At 28.3% G+C, this 27,231-nt stretch overlaps 1 protein-coding gene across 2 annotated transcripts in view; it reads right to left on the bottom strand.

Annotated features, from left to right (window-relative positions):
- The window catches only part of LOC100197146 (hepatocyte nuclear factor 4-gamma), a 42,646-nt gene extending 35,025 nt beyond the window's left edge, over window positions 1–7,621 (bottom strand). Inside the window, exons 1-3 of one of the 2 annotated variants that reach the window (XM_065820371.1) lie at window positions 7,515–7,621; window positions 5,793–5,895; window positions 5,630–5,697 (exon numbers count right to left, since the gene is read on the bottom strand). In XM_065820371.1, coding sequence (XP_065676443.1) covers window positions 5,630–5,696 — 67 coding nt within the window. In that variant the 5' untranslated portion in view covers window position 5,697; window positions 5,793–5,895; window positions 7,515–7,621. Of the gene's footprint in view, window positions 1–5,579; window positions 5,698–5,792; window positions 5,896–7,514 lie in introns of those variants that run through there. The other variant, XM_065820372.1, reaches the window with a different exon arrangement.
- Window positions 7,622–27,231: the final 19,610 nt, after the last annotated feature.

Raw genomic sequence — 27,231 nt, 5'->3', positions numbered from 1 at the left:
TGTGCCTGCTAATTTGAGATTAGGGTGTATCGAAAAACAACTTTTTTTTAATTTGAAATTGTAATAGAGCGGAAAAGTTGCATAATGCTATAAAAAGTAATTGTGCCAAATTTTTTTGTATACTTTTTATGTCTTCAGTTTGCGCTAGGGTTTTATTTTTCTTACAAAAACATGTTTTCTAACCTTTTTTACAAAACAAAAATAACTAATTCTATGCATATACTAGAGTTGTAATAGAGTTTAAACATTACACAATGACTAAGTTAGAAATGGTTGCAATTTTTAAGAAAATATTTTAATTTCTTTAGTTGCCGCTAGAGGGCTGAGTTTTTCAGAAAACACAATTTTTATTTAAAACAAAGTAATTTTAATTATGTTGTTGATGCTTTCACTTGTCTGTCACGATAATGGAATAAAAGTAATTAACATGTAATTAACTAAACATTCTATGCCAATAGTTACACCGGTGATTTTTAAATGACATTAAAGGATATAAAATGTCACTAATTACATCATTTATTACCATCACCATCAGTATTATTTACCTCAAATTATGTCTATAATCAAAACATTTAATAAATATTCAGATAGCAAAAAGCACAGGTTTTAATTCATTAGTTCTAATTTACATCTGTTTATTATTAAAATAAATTGAAATCAAAAAAAATTTTAATGGCAAAAATGCTTCTGCTGCAGTGACAACAAGGAAAAAGCCTACTTGTCCTATCTTCGGTTCACCAGCAGACTTACGCGAAAATGTCTTGCTAGCATACAAAAATGTCATGCTAAGTTATCTTTTCTCAATGCAGAAAATGAGAGTGGAAAGTGGTCGAAAACAACCTAGTTTGAAAGAAATATCGGAAAACTTGGTGCACAAAATAGAAAATTTGTGAAGGAGAGCATCGATACCTACTGTGTCTCATAAACGCATTGTAAAAATGTTTCTTGATTACAATCAAAAGTATAGAAATATAATGAAGTCCGTTAACAAAACAAAACATACAGACAAGTTTAAGTCCAAAATAATAACTTTTCAAAAGCATGCAGAAAATACTTTATTTGACGTTGCAGGATGCAAATGCCTTGATTTTTCTAAATGTATCTGTGTTAAAAAGTAAAGAAGGTACCAGAGAAAGAACATGATTTTCTCAGCAATCAGAGATTTATGAGGATTATCTATAGGGAAGGACTTGATATTCAAAGTACTATAAGATTACGGTGAAAAGAATCAAGAAAAAACAGAGTAAATAGTCCCATGTCTAGCCCATCAACACAGTCTTGAGCTATTACAGATGTTGAAGCTTAAGCAATATCATCAAGCCGCATTCAAAATTCAAGTTTTTATTATATATCTCAAGATTCTGACTCTGATGACACTGTGATTTGGAATACTGACCCAGAATCAGATGCTGATTGTTTAGACACAGCTGAAAGCCGCAAGCAAAAATGGAACAGAAAAAATAAAACTGAACAAATGAGATCACCGTTACTATCCTTAGCACAAACCTGCAATAGAGTAGGTGTTTCAAGCAGAGGTGCTGCATTTATAGTATGTGCTGTGCTGGAAGATATGAACATAATTTCAAAAAAAGACCAATCTAAAGTAATTGATAAAAACAAGATTCAAAAAGAACGAAAGAAAAACAGACTTAAAATGCAACATTGAGACCATGAAAATATTCAAATGTTAAAAGGTTTGTATTTTGATGGAAGAAAAGATACAACAATAATTGATACAAACAAGGAGAAAAATATATGAAAAACTATCAAAGAAGAACATGCAGTTTTAGTACAAGAACCAGGTTCAAAGTCTACGGCATGTAGAGACTGCATCAGGGCATGGATACAGCATCAAGACAAGTATAAAAACATTTTAAACTTTAAACAACATTGATACATCTAAATTAGTTGCCATAGGTTGTAACGGAACAGCTGTCAATGCCGAATTTCTTAATGGCGTTATTGCTTTGTTCGAGTTAAAACTAAAAAGACCTGTGCACTGGTTTATCTGTCAAATACATGCTAATGAACTTCCTCTAAGACATCTAATTCAAAAACTAGATGGACCTACATTAGGACCTAATGAATGGTCTGGACCAATCGGAAGAGAAATTAAATTGTGTGATACCTTGCCAATAGTCAACTACATTCCTGTTAATGTCACATTGCCAAAAAAAGACAAAAAATCTCTAAGTTCTGACCAAAAATACTTACTTGATAATTGCTAAGCAATATCTACACATTATTGTCAAACGCTTTGGCTAACCGAAATCCTGGAAAACTTAAGCATGCCTGGTGGGTGACCACTGCAAACAGAATATTGAGGTATTATGTTGGATATAGCGAACCATCACACAGGCCAAGAGAAATGGTTGAGTTTATTATTAAAGTTTACTGCCAAATGTGCTTCATTTGTGCATGACTTGCATCGCAAAAAATAATGCATTTATTCAACACAAAAAGACAGTTTAATATATATTTAAAAAGCTTTAGACATTTTTCGAATACATTTTCCACATAACTTTAATTGTACATTATGGACTGCAGAGCTTGTTTACCAGAAACTCATGAAACAGCGTTTTATAGTTAAAACTCAGCCTTCTAACGGCAACTGAAGACATTAAAATATTTTCTTAAAAATTGTAACCATTTCTAACCTGATCATTGTGTAATGTTTAAACTCTAATACAACTTTAGTATATGCATAGAATTTGTTATTTTCATTTTGTAAAAAAAGTCAGAAAACTTGTTTTTGTAAGAAAAATAAAACCCTAGCGCGAACTGAAGACATAAAAAATATACAAAAAAATTTGGCAAAATTACTTTTTATAGCATTATGCAACTTTTCCGCTCTATTACAATTTCAAATTCAAAAAAAGTTATTTTTCGATCCACCCTATTTGAGATGGAATGACTTTATTACAAAACTAACTTTTCAAGACATATTGATAAAAAGAAAAAGTTATAGTTAACTAAATATTGTTAAATTTAACATTTTTTAAAAAATTGCGAAAACTCAAGGAGCCTATTTTTTTTTTCTATTAGAATGCAAGTTAATAAAAACTACTGTTTTTAATAGAGTATTTTCTATTAAAAACTACTGTTTTTAATAGAGAATTTTTTGTAAAACTACTTTCAGTAGTTTTACAAAAAATTAGACACTAGTTAAAAGTAATTTTAAAAAAGCTACAAGGTTATAAAAATATCAATTTTATATTTCAAATATTTGCGGGGTAACAAGACAGCTTTTAGAAGGCTACAATATGCAATCTGTTTAAATCAGTAATATGAAATACTTTGGTCAAATATCTGGGAATTAATCAAGTTGTGTAGACTCAATATGGATTCTGGAAATAAAAACCATGCTTGACTAATTTATAATTATTTTTAGAGAAGACAACAGGATTTGCTGAAATTTGTAGATACAGTTCTCAAAACAATCTACTATTATCTACTATTCCAATAAAGAGCTAAATTTAGAATTACATATTTTAGAATTATCTACTAGAAAAACTTTAAAATGCCTCCTACAATAAACTTATAATAAACCTCAATAAAGGAAAAACAGAATTTATGCTCTTTGACACATCTAAATGAAATTCAAAGTCTCAGCCACTTATTAGGAAAATATAATCTCAGCCACTTATTAAGAAAGTATAATCAAAGCAATAAAAACTTAAAATTACCTTGGTTGTATACTTAATTCTTCTCTAACATTAAGTAAATTTTTTTAGATCCGTTACAAGATAGCTAGTAACAGACTAAGACCACTTTTAAAGACTAGACCCAAAAACTCAAACTTACACAAAGCAAATCCAAATGTCTATAAATTGATGACATTGCCACTGCTAACTTGTAACGGCCTTGCCAACTTTTCTTTTACGTAAAAACAGTGTGTTATATTCAAATCAATTTAAAGACGAACCAAATGTTGTCATCTACTCCCAAGGATATGTACATAATATATATAATTTACTATCAATAGATAATCTTGTAATAAGGAATGCTTGCTTAACAGTACAGAAATGTCATTATAAATAAATTACAGAAGTTGTGCTCAAATTTTGTAATTTATTTTACTATGAACACTCATAAAGTTAGAACTGGACATCAAAATTGTTTGTTTAAATGTGAGATTAAAACTTGCAAAGAGATTTTTTTATTATATGGGTGCAAAACTCTATAATAATCTACCCTCTAAAATTAGAACTATCAAAAATTTTACCAAATTCAAAATCCTTATTGATAAACATTTTAAAAATTGATTTTACTATATCAGATTTAGTTGTATTCATATTAGCTTTGCTATTTAATTCTTACTTTTTTGATAACAATAATTTTAATGATAATTTGCAACTCTCATGTCACATGTTTGATAGCAACTTTATTTTAAATTGAAGTGTAAGTTATATCCTGGTGAAATACTCATTTAATAAAATTATTAGCAATAATAAATCATATTTATGAAAAATAATTAAAAAAAAAAAGTTTAAGGTCAGTAATTATTGTCAAGCTTCAACTATTTTTGGTCAGCATCAAAATGGCACAAAATTTTTAACACAAAGGTTTCACCATAACATAGAAACAAGGTCAGCATATTTACATAGAATATTACATGTCTGTTTGGTCACCTCTTTATGCAAAAGCAAGGAACTATTTGAAAAAATACAACATCAGATCAGTAAAATGATAATAAAGTGAAACTCCTATCATATACCGACAGAATACTAAAACTAAATTTATGGACACTTGAGAAAAGTAGGAAACAACCTGATCTAATAGAATTATACAAAGTATTACATGGGTTGTCTACAATATCATTTTTTTTTTTAATTAGCCACAAACAAAAGAATGAGAGATTAAAACTTCAACCCACACTTACAATTGTAAAGCAAAAACTTGCAACTGTAGTCAGAAAATATCTCTTTTCAAAACACATCATAGCCAGCCACAGGAACTCATCTGATTATGATTTCTCAGTCACTTGCATAAATTGTTTCAAAACAAGACTTAATAAGTACAGGTAACAAAGATGAACTTTTTATAAACTAAGCATTACATAGTTCATTTGGTCATAACTAGAACACTTTAATAGTATGACCTTACTAGGTAAATAAATAACTTTTAAACCATCATACTTAGAATTGCAAATCAAACCTATTTATATAGATTATATGCTGCTAACTGTATAACTTATAACTATGTAAAAATGATGTATTATAAATGTAACGATCTAATGTGATATGTCAAAATGATGAAATGTAAATGTAAAGATATAACGCTATATGTAAAAATCAAGAAAATCTTATATATAGCCCTTGGAATTAGGGTCAGCATTCGGCAATGCTGACTTAACAGCCGACCTGTGTTTGAGATCGACAAAAAATTGCCAACCTCATTTCTATGTCTTATGGTAAGACCTTTGTATTATATTTTTTTTTGCCTGACCTGAGACGTCGGCGCCTCTAAAAGATTGAGGTCAGTAAATTATTGTGGACCTGATTTTTTCTAATTCCGAGGGTTGTATATATAATGAAAAATAAATAACCAAGTTAAAACTTGTAAATTAATGAAAGCACCTGATTTAACAGACAATATAATGCTATCAACAACTTTTTTAATAATTCACCTTCTGAAATTTGTAAAACCATATCATATGTTGTTGATTTTGATCTCTTCAGCTCAAGTAAACTCATGCTATGTAATAAATATGAATGGAACACAAATAAACAAAATATACAATGTGTAAACAATAAAATAATAAGTAAAACAACAGTAAAATAAAAAAATACCTATATATTACAAATGACTACATGTTATTGAATAAAAAAAATAATTTCAGAGTCCAGAGTATAAAAAGTAAGATATTTTGGTTTGCTTCTCATCTAACCTAAACTGAAAGTAAACAGGACATTTACTGACAAAAAAATATATTAAAAAAGATTAAATAAAAATTATTTTAACAAATGTCAATTATAATAAAAGGACCATTAAATTATTGATAAGAGTCATTTTAACACAGCTTTATTAACTTGTTTATTCATATCAGGTTTTAACCATCCATTTTTTCGAATTCTAATTTGTTATATATGTGAATGTGTGTGTATATATATATATATATATATATATATATATATATATATATATATATATATATATATATATATATATATATATATATAGATAGATAGATATATATATAGATATATATATAGATATATATATAGATATATATATAGATATATATATACATATATATATATATATATATATATATATATATATATATATATATATATATATATATATATATATGTATATATATATATGTATATATATATATGTATATATATATATATATGTATATATATATGTATATATATATATATGTATATATATATGTATATATATATATATATATATATATATATATATATGTATATATATATATATATATATATATATATATATATATATATATATATATATATATATATATATATATATATATATATATATATATATATATATATATATATATATATATATATATATATATACAGATTCATACACTTTTTTAATACAAAGATTAAAAACTACATGATTCATACAGTTTTACAGAAGGTAGGTTTAGAGAATCAAATCATTACTGATGTTTCATGTTATGAAACACTAGTAATGATTTGATTCTGTAAACCCATAGACTGGTAAGACAGACAGCTTTGGGCAGATACTATACACATATGTTAAAGAAATATTATTTTCATTATCATTTTTCTTTTTTTTCGTCTTCTAAAAATATTAAAAAGGTTAGCGAACTTAAAAAAAAATTATTTTTAAATATAAATCTAATAATGCAGCATTAAATGTTTTATATGCAGATAATGATTGCCCAAAATATAGCCCTCAGTTGACCAGGATTAAAGTGAAATAATATTTTATTAGTCCAAAGGATCAATGAAATTAAATCAAAAAAATCTCCATTGCAACTAAATTCAAATTAACATAAGTTAAAAGCTAAATAAAGATTATAAGGAAACGAACAAAAATAAATACTGTTTATCGATTTTCATATATTGTCATTATTATAAATATTGTTATCGTTTTTATTGTTATTAATCTTATCATTATTATTTTTATTATTGTTTCTATTATTGTTATTATAACAAAATGTGCATATCATAAAAAATGATACATAATTGCACATAATTATTATTTGCAATTATGTATCATTATTATAATGATAATATATCATTTGTTTTCTGTTAGCCTTAATTTTTTGCTTCGCATTATTAAGAAACACATATACATTATCACAACAGCAACTTTTGCTAGAATCATTATTAGTGTAAAAAGTGTTGAGTATTATCGTAAAAAATGTTTTACTATTTAAAAGCTGTTGTCAGACGCTAAAGGCAGCTTTATTTACAACGTATTTATTAAGGGACAACTAACTTGCAACGTCCGCAAAAATAGGCCAGCAACCCGCCTCCCAAAACAAATATGAACCTAACCGAAGGTTCCCAACCACTCTAGAAGAAACGTTAACATCTGATGCACTCGAAAAAATAATTTTTTCTTTACGTAGCCTTATCATCTGTAGACGTGCATATGATCACGTCATGTAAGGTGAGAAAGACGACATCTTTTATTTTTTTATATTATGTATAAACTTAGATAAAATATTTTATTATTTAAATTAAATGATTTTTTTAATGGAAAATAATTGAATTTTTTTACTTAATGTCAAAAACCATGATTTCTTTAAGTCAATAAAGAAAAGTTCAAAATGTGCCATATAGTAAAATTTATTACTATCATCAAAATTATAAGCTAATTGTCCCTCTTGTAGGTAGTTAATGAAACTACATCACATCTGATGTAGTTTCATTGAACATTGAACGGAAGTGCATTTAACTATGAAGTTCATGCCTCCTTCCTTATTGGTCTTGTGTCGGCGTACCTCGAATCTCTTGGTTCTGAGCCTCCTTCCTTATTGGTCTAGTGTCGGCGAACCTCGAATCTCTTGGTTCTGAGCCAGAACTCTGTCCATTGCGCCACGGATACAAATTCACAGCATCCACTTAATGCTCACGTTATCAAAATAACAAACAACTATGGAAATCAACAAAAACAGCAAAAAAGAACAAAAGCAATCAGATTTTCCAAATAAATGTTGTCATTATATTTTATTTTAGCTTTGTAATTTATTCAGAACAATAATACAAATAAAATTATACAAAATAAAATTTTGATACAAAAGTTTGAATCAACAGAACTTAGTTGATGAATTTTTAGTAACTAAAAGTTCCATTAACTTGTTACAAAAATATGTTTTCAGAATTGTTTTTACGCAAACAAAACTGAGCGTTGCAAACCTTTCAGACTTAACTTTTAAGTTAAGTCTGACACTTATATATGACATAGGACATACGATGTCGTATGTCGTATGAAGACACATACGACATACGATGTCGTAAGTGTTTATAGCACCAGATTTTTTTAAAATATTTTAGATAACACCTGAAAATTTCTAAATATGTTTCAATGGTGCGTTAATGAGTTTATTGATAAATACCTTACAAAGTTTCTAAAGAATAATTTTATTGTTACATAAAATAGATTAAAGCTAAATTTTTACAAGACTTTTTATGATGGACCTTTTCATTAAAAAATTTTATAAAAACTTAAAATCAAAAAAAAAACTTCTGTTCTAAACTGCATCTTAATCAGTTAAAAAATGTGTATACATTATTTCAAATTAAAAGTTTACATTTTTCTGAATCATTGCAAAAAGAAGGACCTTTTTAAACTAGCTAAAAAAACAAAATTGCTTTAATTTTAATTAAACTATACATATATATAATATATATATAATCAACTTAATAATTACGTTACTTATCAGCTAAATAATAACGACGATGATGATGATATGAACATTTTTGAGAAACCAATCAATTGTAAATACATAGACATAGAAATTTTTAACTCATCGGACATCATAGTTATAATAAAGACATCATAAAAATAATAATTGTTTTACTAAATTTCATTTAAACATCGCTTCACTAGTTAAACATTTTGACGAATTAACTTCACTTTTATATTTTTTTTACTTTAAATTATGAGTTTAGTATAATCGGAATAACAGAAACTAAGCGGAAATCTGATCTACTGCCAACAAACTCAATAAATCTTAGTGGATATGTTAATGAAAATTCTCCAACAAAAACTTCATTTGGAGGTGCTCTACTTTATATTTCTAATAAACTTATGAGTCTAGAAATAATTTACTTATGTATAAATACCAATTCTTCGAGTCTGTATTTGTTGAATTCATTTTCCCTAAAAAGTCTATTATCATAGTTGGTTGTGTTTATCGCCATCCTAACATGGATATTAATGAATTTAATGTTTCATATCTAGCTATTCTATTTGAAAAACATATTGTTGAAAAAATGGGAGATTTTAATTTAGATCTTATAAAAGTAAACTCAGATAATTCAATCTTGGAGTATTTAAACACCACAGCTTCAAACAACTTTTTTCCTTATATACCCTTACCGATAAGAATTACTAATCAATCAATTTTTTTATTTTTTTGATAATTAATAATTTATTTTTTGTTTCAACTTCTAAAGATATTTATCCCGGCAATCTAACTATTAGAATATTGGATCATTTTCCACAGTTTTTTAAATCTATTTTAACATCTCTTACATCATTTTTCATCTTTTAAAAAAAGAAGTATTAATAAAGTAATACTTTTCTTCGAAACTTAAAAAAACTAAATAGTGAAGAATTCAGGAAGGATTACTTGAAAATCAAGTCAATTTCATATTACAGTTATTACTCGTAATGTTTTATTATAATACTTTTAGGTATGAAGATAAATACGTCATGAAAATGCTTTATTGTACGTACGTTAGACCTCATTTGGAGTTTGCGATTCAAGCCTGAAATCCCAATTATAAAAAAGATATCAAAGAACTTGAAAAGTTCAAAGAAGAGCAACTAAATTGATACCAGAATTAAGATATCTGGGATATAATCAAAGACTAACAACTAAGATTTAACAACTTTAGAAGTTCGAAGACTAAGAGGTGACCTTATGCAACAATACAAATTATATAAAGGTTTTGAATCTATTGATATGAAGAAAGTCCAGATACAAATGCATTCAATCAATACACCAGGTCCAGCATCCAATATTAGAGGTTATAAACATCGTGTTAAATCAGAGTTTGTTAAAAATTGTTTAAGTAGACAATACTTCTTTACAAACAGAGTTGTCTTTGAATGGAACAATTTACCGGAATCGGTAGTGGAGTCTATATCAGTCAAAGAGTTTAAATCCAGACTTAAACTGATTGACTTGCAGATAAAATTGAACAAGAAAAACAGGTTGCAGTTGAATTTTTAGACAACTATTGTGTTGGCCGTCATAGATATTGCCTGGCGCTCTATCTCAACAGCATTTGAATTACATTATATTATTCATATTATTATTATTATTGCTAATCTTAATATTATCATTATTTATTTGTGCTTTATTTTCTTTTCTTTCCTTATTTTTTTTTTTTTCTCTCTGGATTTTATGTTTTTATGTTAGTTTAATTTGTTTATTTTTTTTTTTTTTTTTTAATTCTTTTTTTTTTAAAAAAAGTTTTTTAAAATGTTTTATTTACTAGTTTTTTCTTTTTTTTTTTTGACTAGTTTTTTACGATTCGAGTGACACCTAATCTTATTTATGTGAGTTTATAATATATTATTGTAATTTTTTCATATTTTATGGTAAAAATAAATGGACAATAAAAAAGTTACGATATCAATAAACTGGGCGAGGACAATAGAATTAAATTCAGAATGTAAAATATTTTTTCTGTACAAAATTAATTTGTCTTTCAAACGCAGGGACTTATTACTTAAAGACATAAATAAGATAAGAATCTCAATCAAACATGAAAAAGAGGAAAAAGTCATATACGACAAAAGAATCTCAATCATATATGATAAAAAAAAAAAAATCATATATGACAAAATACGGAAAAAAATATTTTATGACAAAAGAATCTCAATCATGCATGACAAAAGAAGAAAAAATCATATATGACAAGAGAATCTCAATCATATATGACAAAAGAAGAAAAAATCATATATAACAAAAGAATCTGTATTGGATTTGAAAAAAAACCTCAAAATTACAATATTTGAAATATTGTATATTATTTATAAAAATATATTTAGATGCATGCCATATAATTGACTAACATGCATTATTTAGTATATATTCAATATATGCTATTATTTAGTTTGTTTTATATAATAAGTACCTATTATAATAAATAATCTGGAATTCTTTCATGAAAACATAAAGTTTTGTTTTAAATAGACAAAAGTCTATACTTGCTTTTTCAACATTAGATTTAAACAACTTTTTTTTTGCTGTAATAAACTAATCTCAAAGTTTTTTATCAGCTGGATAGCTCAGTTGGTTAGAGCGTCGAACTAATTGTTAAATCTGGACTGCTTTGCAATAAGAGTTTAGCTCGACGCATGAGTAGTACTTCCGTATGCTTATAACTATGCTCGTAACAACTATGTGTGAATATAAAAGAATTAGCCCTTCAATTCAATTCCTTTTCTATTTTTTCATTAATTTGGAAAGTTTTATAAAAAGTTGGTTTTTGTTTCTAAATATGAATCATTACCTTCAAAAACATCTTTTGAAATAAAGTCCTCGTGGAGAGTTTTTGATTGATAGCGGTCTGGACATGATTAATTTATATTAAAAAAAAAAAGCGACATAAAAATTCCATATTTCTTTATATAATTAGAAAAAGTTCAAGTCAGACTAATGAATCAAGCTGCTTGCTTAAGCATAAAAAATGATATAAACAATTAAATTTGATGCGACTTAAATCTTAATAAACTTTGAATTGGTCAAAGTTAAAAACATTTCAAAACATCTCATTCTTAAGTACTCAAAAGGTCGAGATAAGTTCTCAACAGATGTCTACCTACAATATTATTCTAATTCCGAGCAAGTATTTGTATTTTAATTGAAGATAAAAAAAAATTATAAAATTTATTAACTTCATGGCATAAACTATATATATAGCCAACAGTATACAGGCACTTAGATGTGGATTATTAAAGACAGGAAATTAGTGTTTCACTGCATCCTATTTGATAAGCTAAAGCACTATGATATATTTAATAAAGCTTATAATTGAATTAAAAGTTATCTTACCAAAAAAAAAAAAATATTTATGTAATATACAATCTGGAGTATTAAATATATTATATGGAGTCCCCCAAGGATCTATCCTTGGTCTACCCCTGTTAATTTATATAAATGGTTTTTGCAATGCGTCTTTAAAACTGAATTCAGTCATGTTTGCTGATGATACAAATCTCTTTCTTACTGATATCAAGAAATTATATACAGACATGAATACTGAACTAAATAAAGTGAATAACTGGCTTAGGGCTAATAAATTCTCGCTTAACTCAGAGAAAACAAATTATATATTGTTCCATAAAAAAACAAATATATTTTGGACTAATTTATTGCTTCATCAGCTATGCAAATACATCATGGGCAAGTACGCAACCATCAAAACTTAAAAAAATTTATAGATGCGTGCAGAACCATTTACTCTAAAAATAAGAGTGAACACACTAAATTTATTTTTGAAATAAATATCTATCAGCATTTAATTTTTATGTATTGATTCAACATAAATCTCTCTCCTGAAAACTTTAACAACAAGTTTGAAATAAATCGAAATGAAAACTATTATTTAAGAGAAAATAAAAGTAACACATAAACTGCTCAAATATTTAATAAATATACTTAATTCCATATATTTAGTCCTCTATATGCAGTGCTATAATATAGCACTGCATATAGAGGACTAAATATATGGAATATTTATCGAAAAGGATTCAAATACATGGCAAAAAAATGTATGGAAAAGTTTATATTTTAAATTTAATATACAAAAACTGTGCTTGTTAACAAGATTTTACTGACAATGACTTCATAAGCACAAGCTTTTTTGGCCATTTGTTGGAAAATGTCAGTATTTTTTAAAAGCAATTCTTGCTTTGAAGTATCTACCATGGTACAGCTGAAGCTGAATGTGAAACTCAGCTGGCTATTCTTTGGCACCAGGGCACAAGTCTGAAAGATTTTGGAAAAATGATTAACAATTCCAAAAAGATGAAGTTTCATAGGCGGAATAACATCTAAAATGAGCACTGAGTTTTCCATATTAATCAACGGTAAATGATTTACATTTTCAAATTTTTTGCAAAGTTTAAATCTGAGGCATTTGAAACATACTTATCGTATCTTTCCTTCACTGTGCTAAAATACCTTCGAGATCACATTCTTATAGATTTTAACAGCACAAGAATGCTTGCTTGAATGTGATTGAATTCCGCAAATTATATTGGCTATTTTTGAATCATATTAAATATAAAATGCCACGTCATTCACTTGATTAATATTCATCAACGCTTCGACATTCTCGTATATTTCAGGTAGATTTTCAACAAAGCAACAGCAATCAGTTGACATTTAACTTCTTTGACTTGAGCTAATAAACTTGTTAACATGCAACGTTTTTTTTTCATTAACAACTACTTGTTTGTCACTTATAAGTTACCATAATAACAGCAGAGCTCATTTTCAAAAACGATACTTTGCCATTAATTCCAAGTTTAAAAAAATGATCGTAGCTGTAACCTTTGTCCAACAGCACCTTGCTAGTTACATTCTCCAAGTTTTTGCAGTAAACAACATGTTTTTGTTCTTTAGTTTTTTCTTTTGTATTTGCAAAGTTGACTACTGAATCTTGAAAGAAATCTTGAAATGCTTTTCCAGAAGCGTTAAATTTAACTTTCAAATTGGCATTTAATAATGAGTAATAATAAAAAAGAATTAATAAGTATAAATGTAAACAACAATTTTCACTGCTTAAAACGGTTGATTATATTTTAATAATTTTTCTCCTTTTACTTGGCTAAACAAGACTTTTTCTCTTGGAGGGAAATTTTTTGTCCTAACCATAGCGATACAATTTGCTCTGATCCGACCTGAATTTCCTTGACCAAACTGCGCAATGGTGCAGGAACAATTGGAACCTCATGTACATCTTTTTTATGTTGATAGAAAGAAAGAGTTTATAAAAGTTTGAAACTTTAAAGATATGTTATTCTTAAGATTTATGTTGTGTAGCTTTGGTCCAAATGCTTTTCATCAAGCTTAAGCTATTTCTATTAGGCAAACAAGAAAATTACACGCAGTAGACGTTCGTGTAAAAAACTTGATAACAATCGTAAAGAAATCGTAAAGAGGTGGCAACACGTCGTGAACAACACGAGGTGAACACGTCATACCACCAGCATCTTTTTTATTTTGTAAAATAGTTTGATATAAGTTGCAAATACCATGTGAATCTTGTTTTTTTACATGATATATGTCACTTTTTACAAATTTTTAAATTCTTGTGATAATAAAGTTATCTAAATATTTGTCACCTTTCCTCATGATCAACAAACATACAGAACTTCTCAAATATTCAACTTTTTGCTTTATTTGGCGTTTTATAAGATTTTTTAAAGTTGTTTCTTAATTTTAATGCTGACTATTTTCTTGCTACAAATGAATTTTTTGTTTGAATATTTTTAATACACATTAAATATTGATCCAACTACCACAATTACTGATTATTTAAATCAAGTTGGTTTAAATTAAAAAGAAATCAGATTTTTCAAATTATTGTTAAATTACCACAATTTGATGTCACTTGTTTACTTTTATTTTATGTTTGAGGTTAATCCAAAACTTATAAATCAAAATTAATTTGGTTTATGGAATAAAGTAAAAAATGATAAGATTTTCCAAATTTTTTTTAAATTACTATAATCTGATGTCAACTGTTTATTTTTATTTGCAGTTGAGGTCAATTTGTAATACTCAAATTACTACAGTAAAATAATATACTTATAATAATTTTCAAAGTTTACAAAAATAATATTTGAAAACAAAGTTTTACGCTAATTTCACGAAAATTCACAAATTATTTGCCTCTTTACCCCAATCGAAGAAGAAAAAATAATTTTATCCTAAAGTAGATTTAATTTCATTTTAAAAAAGTTTAGATTTAAATGGGTTTTTTTATGTTGTTGGGGTTATCAAGGTCCTCCCAAAATACTTGCGGTTTTATCACAGAGCACCACGGAAGAGCATTAACCTAGAAAGTCCACACCTCCTGCCTTACCAATTTTGTTTATTAAGTTAGAGCATGAGTCGAACTTCGGACCTCTTTGTTCTGAGCCAGAACTTTAACCACCGCGCCACGGCTTCTGTTTAAAAGTATAATTATGTAATAAATGCAACCCTCTCAAATTAAGGAGGTTGTAAACATTACATCGTCACTGTTTCTACACACAAGATATTTTTTTATAATATTTAAATTTTATCAAAACCTTTTGGTCGACTTTTTCTCAACGGAGGTTAAAAAGGCAAAAATATTGGTGTTTTTTTTTTAGTATTTGTATTGGTTTATCGTCGATAGTACAATTTAAAAAACGAAAAATAAAAACTGATTAGTTGAAAAAAATGGTTTGTTGAAGATGAAAAAAATGATTAGTTGCTAACATTACATTAGTTTTAAATTTTTTGAAAATATAAAAAATAGTATTCTAGACATTAATAAAAATGACTTCTCATTGTTAAATAAAAACATTTTAACTTAGTTTGTAATATGAAAGAAAAAATTGATATTAAAATAATGGATAATAGTTATAGAAAACTAAGTTACATGATTGTGCAAGCAAACGCTTATGCAGAAATGATCAATAATAACAAATAATCTGTTTACCTTAACTGGTTAAGGATTCCAGGTGTAGTAAAAAAGTATAACCCTTAGTTGATGAAGTACGTTTGGTATAAATTTTACGGGTATGATGAAAGCAAATGCAAATTCCAATACAGTAAATTTCAAAAGATAGATAAATCATTATTAAAAAAATTGATTACAACCGAGAAAATCAAAAGGCTGGCGTGCGGTATATTTTATCACGCCGTTTTACTTAAAAAATCAATGGCAGGCGATATGGACCGCACGCTACACTTTAAAAAACGATTATTGCTAAAACGTTTATTTTAGATGTCACATAATCTTTTTACTGTTTTAGTTTTCTTATTATCTCTGCATAGAAAGATCATTAATAATGCTGAAGTTAGGGTTAATCTTCTTAATGAAATACATCTTTACATAGCTATATATCTTTTTATCTTCTAAAATTGTGTTCACATCTGATATATATTTCTGCGAAGTAAGTTTATTTAATTTCACTTTAGTATAATTTGGTTTTTAAAAATAAAGATCACTTTGGCGTGTTTATTTAATCATCACAAAGTAATAAGTTTAATAAATGTATCGAAAATCTCATTAAGTATTGTATTAAGAATATTAAGTATTGTATTAAGAATATTAAATTTAATAAGAGATTTGTAGAATGGTGAAAATCAGGAGTAAGAAAATTGCGAGCACGATGATGAGAAGCAACCTTAGCGGGTGTTAATTTAGCAATCGGCGCATTTATCAGCTGAGAGAGCAAAGACATCAGCCCAAGGACCTTTTCGAAGAAAATCACAAAAAGAGTCCCAGTCAGTTTCAGGACAATAGTAAGTAAGTATATATAAGTATATAATAAGTAAGTAGTAAGGACTCTTTTACTTACTTTTTTTATTTTATTTGCATGAGTAAGTTAATTGTTATCAAAAAGTATATGACATAAGTAATTTACTTTTACATGTCAAAGTAAGTCACATGAAAAAGCTGTTTACTTTTACATTTAAAAGTTAATTACTTTTGAAAATTATATTGCATAATATAAAAGTTCCTCAAACTGTAATTTACATTTACCTATAAAAGAAACTCATTTAAAAAAAGTTATATTAAAAAAAACTTACATATGAAAATAAATTACATAAAAGTAATATGCTACCAAATGTAAATTAAATTTACAAATAAAATAATATTTTTTAAGTAGGAATTTTTTGTTTTAAAAGTAATAACAAATTCTTATTAAAAATAAATTATATAAAATTAAATTTAAATTACATAAGCTTACATTTTATATAATTTTTAAATTAAATTAAAAGTAATCTAAATAAAATAAGTTAACTTACTTATATTCTATACATAGGCGTAGAGTTTTAGTTTTCCCGGATGGGGCATAAACTATTTTGTAGAAGTTGAAAATCTAAAATAGGAAATAAAAAGTTTTTTTCAATGGGCATAAAAATGTAATTTATTTTCTCAAGTAAAATGTGTTCATGCGTATGGAGGCACGCATTATAAACTCATCGATCAAATGATCAAGATCAAGAGTGTAGGCAATATCGCGATGCAATTTAAAACAGCAAGATGATTCAATCGCTCCTGAAATATTATAGAACACAAATAAGTCTTTAACCTACGAAGACAAGAAAAAGAGCGCTCACACGTACATGAAGTGACAGGCAGACATGGTAAAATTTTTACCAGCTTCACAAACTCGGGAATCAGTGGAATTATTTGAGAAAGGATACCATCATGGTCAACAAGCTCATTCCAGACTGATTCAAAATCAATTAGTTGAATATTCTTGAATTTTGCATGGTTCACAAATATATCGCAATGGAGTTGTAGCCTTCTATAACCTTCGTCATCTTTGTAAAAAGCCTCAACAAATCCAACTTACAAGCACTGACCAATGAGAAATTTTTTTACATTTGCTAAATACTCAGTGGTCTCAGTCGGTTCAAAACAACTCGCAAGTCCCGTTACAATACAATCCAGAGATGCATAAAAAAGCTGGCGGTAGTGGTCCTTTGGAGTCGTAGCAAAGTATGGAACTCCACTTCCAGTAAATTTTGATGTAATTTTACGTTTCCGTGGCATCTCTGGTTTGTCAAGTAAACTACACTCTGCTGCTACAACGGCTGCACCCCATAAGACTTTGAAGCGAGGATCACGTCGCTCTTGATGATCTCGGTTTGATAAAATCCCATAAAAAACTCCTCAGTTTTAAATTTTTCATTAACAAGCCGAATGCAGATCAAAACTTGTTTTTTCTGTAGCATGCGAAAGTTTGAATTATTTTCAACTTTTCCACGAATGGCAAGGCCTTGCGTTCCTTAATACATTAAGAAGAAACATTTAGTTATCCAGTAAATAAATTTAATGATTGATAGTTAATCTAAATTTTTCTTAAACGAAATTGAGGAATTACCAAATAAAGAAGTGTTGTAAATATTTTTGATAAAGCCGTACAATTATCCATTATTTCTTTATTTTGGTGATGATTAAGCTGTTGGATAACGGTCGATTCCAGTGTTGCTGAGGCGATCATACTTACAGACGCCCTATGGAGTACAGAACGCTCGCGAGAACCAAAAATTTGTAACGCTTTCTTCCAATTAGAAAATCCGTTTAAAATAAAAGCCTCATACGAATTTTTTTCTTTTGAACTATGAGGTAAAGGCATTTTCATTTTGATAGCTTTGATGCAGGTTGAACAAAAAACTTTTTCTTTCTCGCGGTCATGTAAAACCCATTTATATTTTCCATTTCAGCTTTTATTATTGCAAGTTATTAGCATTTTCAGATTCAGAAAATAATGCAACTGTTTCAATTTGATTTTCTTTTTTTGAAAAGTATTCACTAATTTTCTTGATTCTACAACATCGTAAAACTTATTACTTAAAAATCAATGTACTGTTGAACAATTAAAAAGTTTCTTCAAAAACTTACGCTTTTTTTAATTCAAATGTTTTTAATTCAAAACTTTTAAATAATTAATACAAATAATACTGCCAAAGTTATCAAAGAAAAAAAATACTACACGAACGTTTAACTCACGCAACTCTTTTCTTTACGTAACCATGAGCGAGACTAGGTTTTTTCAAACCGAGACGAGACCGAGACGAGAAGTTAGTACTTCTCGTGAGACCGAGAACGAGATGAGACGAGAAATTTAACAATTTTTGAAAATAAATTTAACAAATTAAAAAAAAATGTAAACATGGTTTTGACAAATAGACACAAATGACATTTGTCAAATGTAAACAACTTTTTCAAATATTAATTCAGAATTTTTTTGCCAAACTTTTCCAACAAGACAATGTATTCTCTGATTAAGATGATTTGTTCTATTTTTCTGGGTGTAAGTTGTGTCTGGATGATCGGACGACATTTCCACCTGAGCTAAAAACTCTCTCTGATTTAGTTGAACTTACTGAAATAGCTAAAATTTGACTAGCTAATGAAGAGAGTTCTGACAATGTATTTGAATGCAATTTCCACCAATCAAGAATCGGAAAGTCTTTTTTGGCATCAGGGAGATATTCATACTGGCACATTTCGCTCAAAATAGGATTCAGTTTAGAGGTTGGCTCTTGTGTTTCAATTCTGACGTTTAACTTGCGCTTCAGTTTTGAATTAGGGGACAAATCTGCTGAAAGGACTCTGGCAACAGGTTGGCACTTAACATTATCCTTAACCTATGAGGCTAACCATTCTTTTGTTGTTTGAAATTTTTTGAAGAGCTTCAAGTGAAGTCCCTTTAAAGCAGGACTTAAGTAGTTTGCTGCAGCACTCAATAAGTTTCCAGTGTGACAAAGAGGAAATCTTTTCTCAATGCAGCTTTTCAAGTTTTTTGTATACAAGACACCGTAGCCATTTTTTCCATCCGTCTCAATAAATTGATCAGTTTTGTCATGGATTAAATAAAGAGAATCGGCGACAGTGTTAATTGTTGGAATAGACTCAGCCGACCACGTTTCTGTAGCTTCTTTAAGTGGTGCAAAAATTTCTACTGCTCCCTCGATTGATTTCCACTGTGATGCACTGATGGTCTTTGAAGAAAAAATATCTTTGTTTGCACATAAGCTGATAGTTGCACTCTTTAGATGTAGGACAGAAGCCATGCAATCCAGTTCACTATTCCATCTTGTGTCAACAAATTGGCGTAACTGTCTAAATTGATTCCTTGAGCGTCTGATTCTGATTCAAGTAACTCAGCTGCAACTGTTGACTTGTGAGTTAAAGAAGCCAAATCTTTGCATGTTTGCAACGCATCATCTGTTCCAGCAGTCATTCCAAATGAGTCTCGAACTGCACATTGCAAAATATGATTGTTGCTTAAGTATTGGTCAAGGCGCTTTGACAATTTGACTGCAAGTTTCATGTTTCTTGCCTGGTCGTTCACGCAGTACATTGGCAAATCAGCAGGCAAATTTAGTTTTTCTAAGAATAAATCCAGCTTTCCTTCAATTAAGATACCTGTGTGTCTGCCTGGGAACTGTTGGACATGGGGTGTCCAGTGATGTAGTCTCCAATTTTCGTCAGTAGCATGAAAAAGCCAAGAGATGTAGCTGTCCTGAGCTCTAGAAGTCCAAAGGTCAGAAGTAAATGATGCACTTTTTAGATTTGGCGTAATCTCCGTTATTATGCTCTTCATTTCAGCTTGAACTTCTCTTGACCGAATTGAAAGCTTTCTTGAATATGTTGTTCTGTGATGAAGGCTCAGTTTAGGGTTTACAATGTCAAATAATTTCTTGAAACCTCTTCCTTTGACTGCTGAAGATGCCAGATCAGTGCAAAAGTAATCCAGCATTGCAGAGTCAAACTGTTTTTGAATGGAATTGTCTTTGTCATATTTGGACTTCGTTTCAAGCATTTCGACCATGGTTCGTTGCTTCTTCTTAGGAGGCAAAAGAAGAGAATCGTCAGTTTTTTCAGAATACTCAACGTAATCTTGGTTGTGTTTTTTTCGAGGTGACGATGAATCCGCGATGACGAGGTGACGATGAAGTGCACCATTTTATACAAAACGTTTTTGTATTTAAAATCTAATTAAAAATATTTAAAATCTAATTAAAATTTTTTAATTATAATTTTTTTTAAAAATCTAATTAAAAAATCTAATTAAAATCACGGAGTCAAAATATTAACTAATTAAAAAAACAAATTATTAGGCATTTTGTAAATTATAATAATTTTTAATTTGGAAAATAATATAATATTTAAGTCTCGTTCTACTTCTCGCGAGAATTTTATATTTCTCGTTTCTCACGAGAAGTCCCATTTCTCACGAGAAACGAGAACGAGACGAGATCTCGCTCATGTTTATCTTTATGTAGTTCCGTTAATTTTCTTTTTGTTACGTTTTTACCGATCTCAAACTCCCTTGAGAGTTATCAGAAGCGTGGAATTTCTGAAATTCGAAAAATAATATAAACTTTTGAAAGTTTAAGCTTTTGAAAATCAACATAGGTATTTGCGGAAATATTACAGTCGTTTTTAAGTTGTGATATTTGTTAATTTTTAAGTATATTATGAATTTTATTTTTTAAACATTTTTGAAAACTTGGTGAATTTTCCCGGGTGGAGCAAAGCCCCAGCGACATATTTCCGGATGGGGCTCGAGCCCCCGAGCCCCAGCGCGTTCTACGCCTATGATTCTATAACTTCTTTGACAAGATCTTGTACGACAGTAATGCAAAAAAATAAGGCTTAGAATTTAGACAAAGCTGAAACATGGCAGTGACAAGGTGCATATAGCGATGGGAAACTCAGAAAGGGTAGACTATTTGAAAGGCATAATTGGCATAACTGTTAGTTCTGTTTACAGGTTTTTTGCGTAAAAGTTTTTATTATTTAAAAACTAAAGAGGGAAAGTTTAAATCGGTCCTGGATTATATGGGCTACAACCGCATGTCCCACAGATTTAGGAGCTCCGAAATTTTTAAGAGGATGCTGTATTTTTGTTACATTTTTTCGCCACTTTAATAAGAAAAAAAGCCACCTGGTCAAAAGTATTCCCAGACCCTGCAAGTCTTAATCCGGCACTGTTTTTAAGAACTACGGTATTTTATGGGCGTGAAAAATTTAGAACTATTTATGTAAATATCTTTATCTGCGTGTAGTATCAGTAGCCTAACTACAGCAAGGCCAGTATAAAAAACAACTACTATCCCTCAAGCAACTAGGCCCAGGGCCGCGAGGCTTAGGAACCTCAAGATGTATTTTAAAAGGCTTTTTTTTTTAATAAAAATTATTGCACCAGAGAAACAGGTATTGGGCACCTGGACCAGTATGCTTATTGGTAAAAAATATTTGCTACGCCACTGTGTAATATACGCATAACCCAAGCTGAAGCTAGGCAATGGTTTATACGTAGATTAAGAAATAAGACTCATGGTGATTGGAGCCTGGGGAAAAAAATACCCAAAAATATTTACCATTCTTACCCCAAATGTGAGGGCAACAAACTACTAACTTTAATTTTTTATTTTCTTACACTAAATTTAATTTGACAGGTTTTAAAATTTAAAATTCAAAGGTTATGATTATATAAAGTTTACACCCAAACCGAATGTGGTTGTTTCAATATTTTCCTAAACATTTTAATGTGATATAAACAAGAACATTCTTAAGTGTGGCACTTAAGTATGTTTTATTTACCAAAAGAATATTTACTAACCAAAGTCATTGGTTTTTCATAATTATATTAATATTTTAATCTCAAAATTGTCGCAAGTAGACATCATTACATTATTGGTTACCGTAAAGTCATTAAATGAGTTTAATATGTTCTTCAACAACACAATAAAAGACCTCATTTACACGTAACTATTAGTAATACTATTAGTTAAAGATGTTGCTGCTTAAGTAACTCTAATCGGTTTGGTGATAAAAAGAATCGCCGCATTTTCATATTATGAAACCTTTTTACATTGCTTTTGACGTGGAATAATACCACGCAATACTTGTATTTAAATCAATTTAAAATTAAATCTTGTACTTTGTTTATTTTATATTTTCATGGATAATACTTTTTTAAACCATTTTATTTATATGTGAAAAAAATAAAATTATTCAAAATTTCTGTTATTTATGCAACTTTTCTACTGGTTTAGCGTGTTTTTTTAGAAAAAGATTTTTCTTTTGCTAAAATAACATACTAAAACAGGAGAATTTGGTATTTCAGCTACATATATATTAATTTTTTAGATATATTCCCAAAAAATGTAAAACTATAATTGTCAACTAAAATAAACTAATTAAAATCAAATTTCAGAAAAACACGTGATCATCAATTTTTAATGATAAGTTTTTAATGCAAACTAAATGTTTTTTAGTTTTGTACAAGATCCTGTCAAAGTTATTATAAAATATAAGTAAATTTACTTACTTATAAATTACTTTTAATTTACTTTACAAATTATATAAAATGTAAGCTTATGTAATTTAAATTTAGTTTTATATAATTTATTTTTAATAAAAATTTGTTATTACTTTTGAAATAAATAATTCCTACTTAAAAAATATTATTTTATTTGTAAAATTAATTTACATTTGGTAGCATATTACTTTTATGTAAATTACTTTCATATGAAAGTTATTTTTCAATATAATTTTTTTTAATTAGTTATTTTCTAGGTAAATGTAAATTACAAATTGAGGATTTTTTTATTATGTAATGTAATTTTAAAAAGTAATTACCTTTTACATGTAAAAGTAAACAGCTCTTCATGTGATTTTTTTTTACTTGTAAAAGTAAATTTCTTTTCGATGTAATCTTCTTTTACATAACTTACTTTTGAAAATGAAAAACTTAGATTATAAAGTAAAAGTCGTTTCAAAAAAAATAATTACTTTTACGGAAATGTAAATTTACATTAAACGTTTAAAATTACTTACGTAATTTACTTTTTGATAAAAATTCGTGTAAGTAAAAAAAAAGTTAGTAAAAGAGCCATCCCTATTTTACATGTTTATGTAAATGTAATTTATGTAAAAAAAAAAACGAATTATTTTTAAATGTAAGTAAATTATATATTTTTATATGAGTTATGTAAATTAATTTACGCGTTTTTACATCAAAATAAGTAAAAGCGCCATCCCTAGTAAATATAGCGCGATAATAGGGTGAATCCGAAAAAGAAATACGAGATGAAAGATTTATAGAGATTGTTACGTGGTCAGAACCACCTAAAAGAGAAAAAGGAGAAACTGAACACAAGCTAGAATCAGAGACGAGACATAGATCAAGGAGTGAAAGAAAAAGATTAAGGATCCTAATTTTGGGTTGTCAAGAAAGTCACAAAGTTAACTATCTGAGTAAGAATTGCAGAAGTTATAGGTTTTAGTGCCAGCAGGGTCAGTCGCGTTAGAGCCAAGATGTTTAGTGTAATAAGCATTAATGTCACCAATAATAACAATATTGCCAGAGGGGTAAAAATAGCACGAGTAAATGGTCAATTTGATCAGAAATTACATCTAAAAGATGTAATTTCTGATCAAATTGACCATAACCCATCAACACTGAGATCTGAAGAAGAAATAGCGGAATTTAAATTAGTCTCATTAAGAACAAGTCTGGTGAATTTTGCAAGAGGTAAGATATAAATGATGAAAGGTTGCTTTGCAGATCACAAATATTTGTAAAAGATATGCTAAAGCAGTTAGGTGATTGGGATGATTTTTATATTTATTTTTTTTGATAACTTTTGGCGTGATTTAAGTTGAACAAGAACCTGACTCACTCCTTGCTATCATTCACGATAGACATGCTATCGTGAATAAAAACCTCAATAATTTTATACAGTACTGACGTTAACGAGATTGATCTATAATTGCGCACCTTTAGTTTACAAACTTTTTTTATTATTAGTGACACATTTTATTTCTTCCACAGTTTCGGGAACTAAATTGTTATGCGTCAATTGTCTTTGATAATGAGATAAAACAAATCTCTTGGTAGTAAATTTCGTTTTGTTTGATATGTTGGGAAAGTTACCATTTGAGTAAGAAAAAATGTCCAATTGCTACAGTAATTCTTTCTATTACTTGTGTTAAAATTTCATTATCCTTGTCGTGTAAAACGGTAAATAGTATCATAAAAAAGGGGTCATCTTTGTATCTAATAATTCTCAATTGTATTAAGAATTTGAATATTAACTTCAAAAATTTTGATTGCATTTAGCGTGTAGATTGCTATACCTTCTTCTCTGCAATCTCCATTTATGCGATACAGATGGTATCCCTGTATTACTGTGTCTGAGTTGTTATAGGTTTCAGGAAAAAAATCTTTAACAAAGAACCAAGCCGAGAAATTAGCTCATCTCTTATTGTATTGTTGAGTGAGCATGAGTTCTTAACCAAGAAATGTAAACGCTCTGCTGTTTTTTCGATAAGTATTGAAAACGATGACGATTTGAATAAGAAATTATGTGGTTTGCGCGTTCGAGGTAGTTGTATTCTTTTTTACGGACTCACTGTTGGCATTCAATTTGTTTTCAGAGGTAGCTGTTAAAGGTGATTTAAACAAGTATTGACATTTAACGTTTGACTGATTGACATGGATATAGACATATAACCTGTTATCTCGTGGGTGACATTTGGAACCGGTTTTTCTAAAACTTATATTTTTTTAACTTTTTACTTTTTGTTTTTATTTTAAATTGGTCATCGTTAAATTTATACTGCTTAGAGGTTGTAAGGTCATCTCTAGCAAAGACACCTTTGTATTTTTCAGATTCGTGGTGTCTGCATTTCTTTATTTTTTTAGTTAGCTAGAGTAACCTTTACAATGTTTACTTTTGAGTTACGTACTTTATATAAGAGACAAAATTCTTTATAAAATATGAGGTCCTTTTGTTAATAAAAATTCCATCAATACGTTAACATGGGTAAACAGCAGAAATGATGCCGATGTTGACCTATGTACTTTACTGCCACATATGTTTTTCGCTCTTATTTTTATAGAAAACTTAGAGTTCCTTAAAGAAAATAGAAAACTTAGAGTGATACTGATATTTTAACGTCTGAATAAAAAAATTGTAACGTGTCACTATAAAACATTTTAAAAGTTACCATAACTACAACGCATCTTTTCATGGATTTATTACATATCAAAGTAGGACTTTTGGGGCTGTGAAATTTATTTTTCATGTGAGTATTTGATTTGAGCATTTTAATCGACACGTTACAAAACCCACAGAATTATTTAATGTTTCGAATATTAAATATCCAGGTAGTATGTTTTGGAAAAATGCGGTGATTGGAATCTGTAAACAAAAAAAACCCACAAAGGTTTACTATTACTCTATATAGACATAACTTGGAGCACTAAAAGATTATTAGTAAAAATTTAAGTTTTTTAAGTTTATTAACACTTTTAGCAAATCAATTAGGTAGGAGAGAGTTGCGGATATTCGAACATCGCCAGTTGCATTTATTTATGGAAATGAAATGCCTCATAGCTATATTTTGAAATTTTCTGGTGAAACGTCTTATTTTCTTCGTTTGGTAGATTTCAAAAATTATTCCTCAAAAAGTGTACCTGGACTATCATTTTAAAGCTTTGAGTCATTTTTTTAGGTGGTCTAATTTGGTACTCACACTGCACAGTGGGCCAGAGGTGAGCAAAACTCCTTTAAAGCAACTTCTATAGTGGAGTTATTTATTTTTGTAAATGTAATCTAGAGACCCTCGGCACTCTAAAACTGATATAATTTATTTCCCTTCTGTGATTTTTAAGCAATTTTGACACAAAAATGGCATTATTTTACCTTTCAAATATTTGTGAAAATGAAAAAAACTATATAAAAAAGAAATATAAGGAAGACAATTTTAATTTTTTAACGGTATATATTAGATCATAGACATCATATATTGAAATAAGACAATGAAATGCAATGATTTATTTTTTATGCTTGCTTTTTTTCAAAAAATTTTTTCAATAAAACCTCTTGAAATGCGAAACCTTTTTTCAACACTTACCTTTACACAAGCTTAAAAACAAGCCGCACTAGGCCGCACATGTGATCTGCTTTAAACTATACTCTCATACATAGATAAAAGCTTACAACCAAATTTTCTGAACTCAACTGAGCGCAGTAGGTGCTAGATTTTTTATTATAAATGATATCCAATCGTAGATTTTACTTATAAAAACTGAAGATGCATAAAAAACGGTTTTAGATTTTTAATCATTTAAATCTTGTTAAAATCTTTTTTAAATAGCACTTTCAATGTTGTTGTGAAAAGTTAAGGAACGTTCTATGACGACTATGTGATTTTAGTTTGATAGTTTTTCATTAGCAATTACTTTTGTAATGTTTAAGCGGTTTTTTAATGTACATTTTTGTGGATTGAT

This window comes from Hydra vulgaris, chromosome 15 (assembly GCF_038396675.1).
Source record: "Hydra vulgaris chromosome 15, alternate assembly HydraT2T_AEP".
Classification (NCBI taxonomy): Eukaryota; Metazoa; Cnidaria; class Hydrozoa; order Anthoathecata; family Hydridae; genus Hydra; species Hydra vulgaris.
The sequence above is the reverse complement of the archived record's forward strand: the minus strand, read 5'-3'. Positions and strand labels throughout refer to the sequence as shown.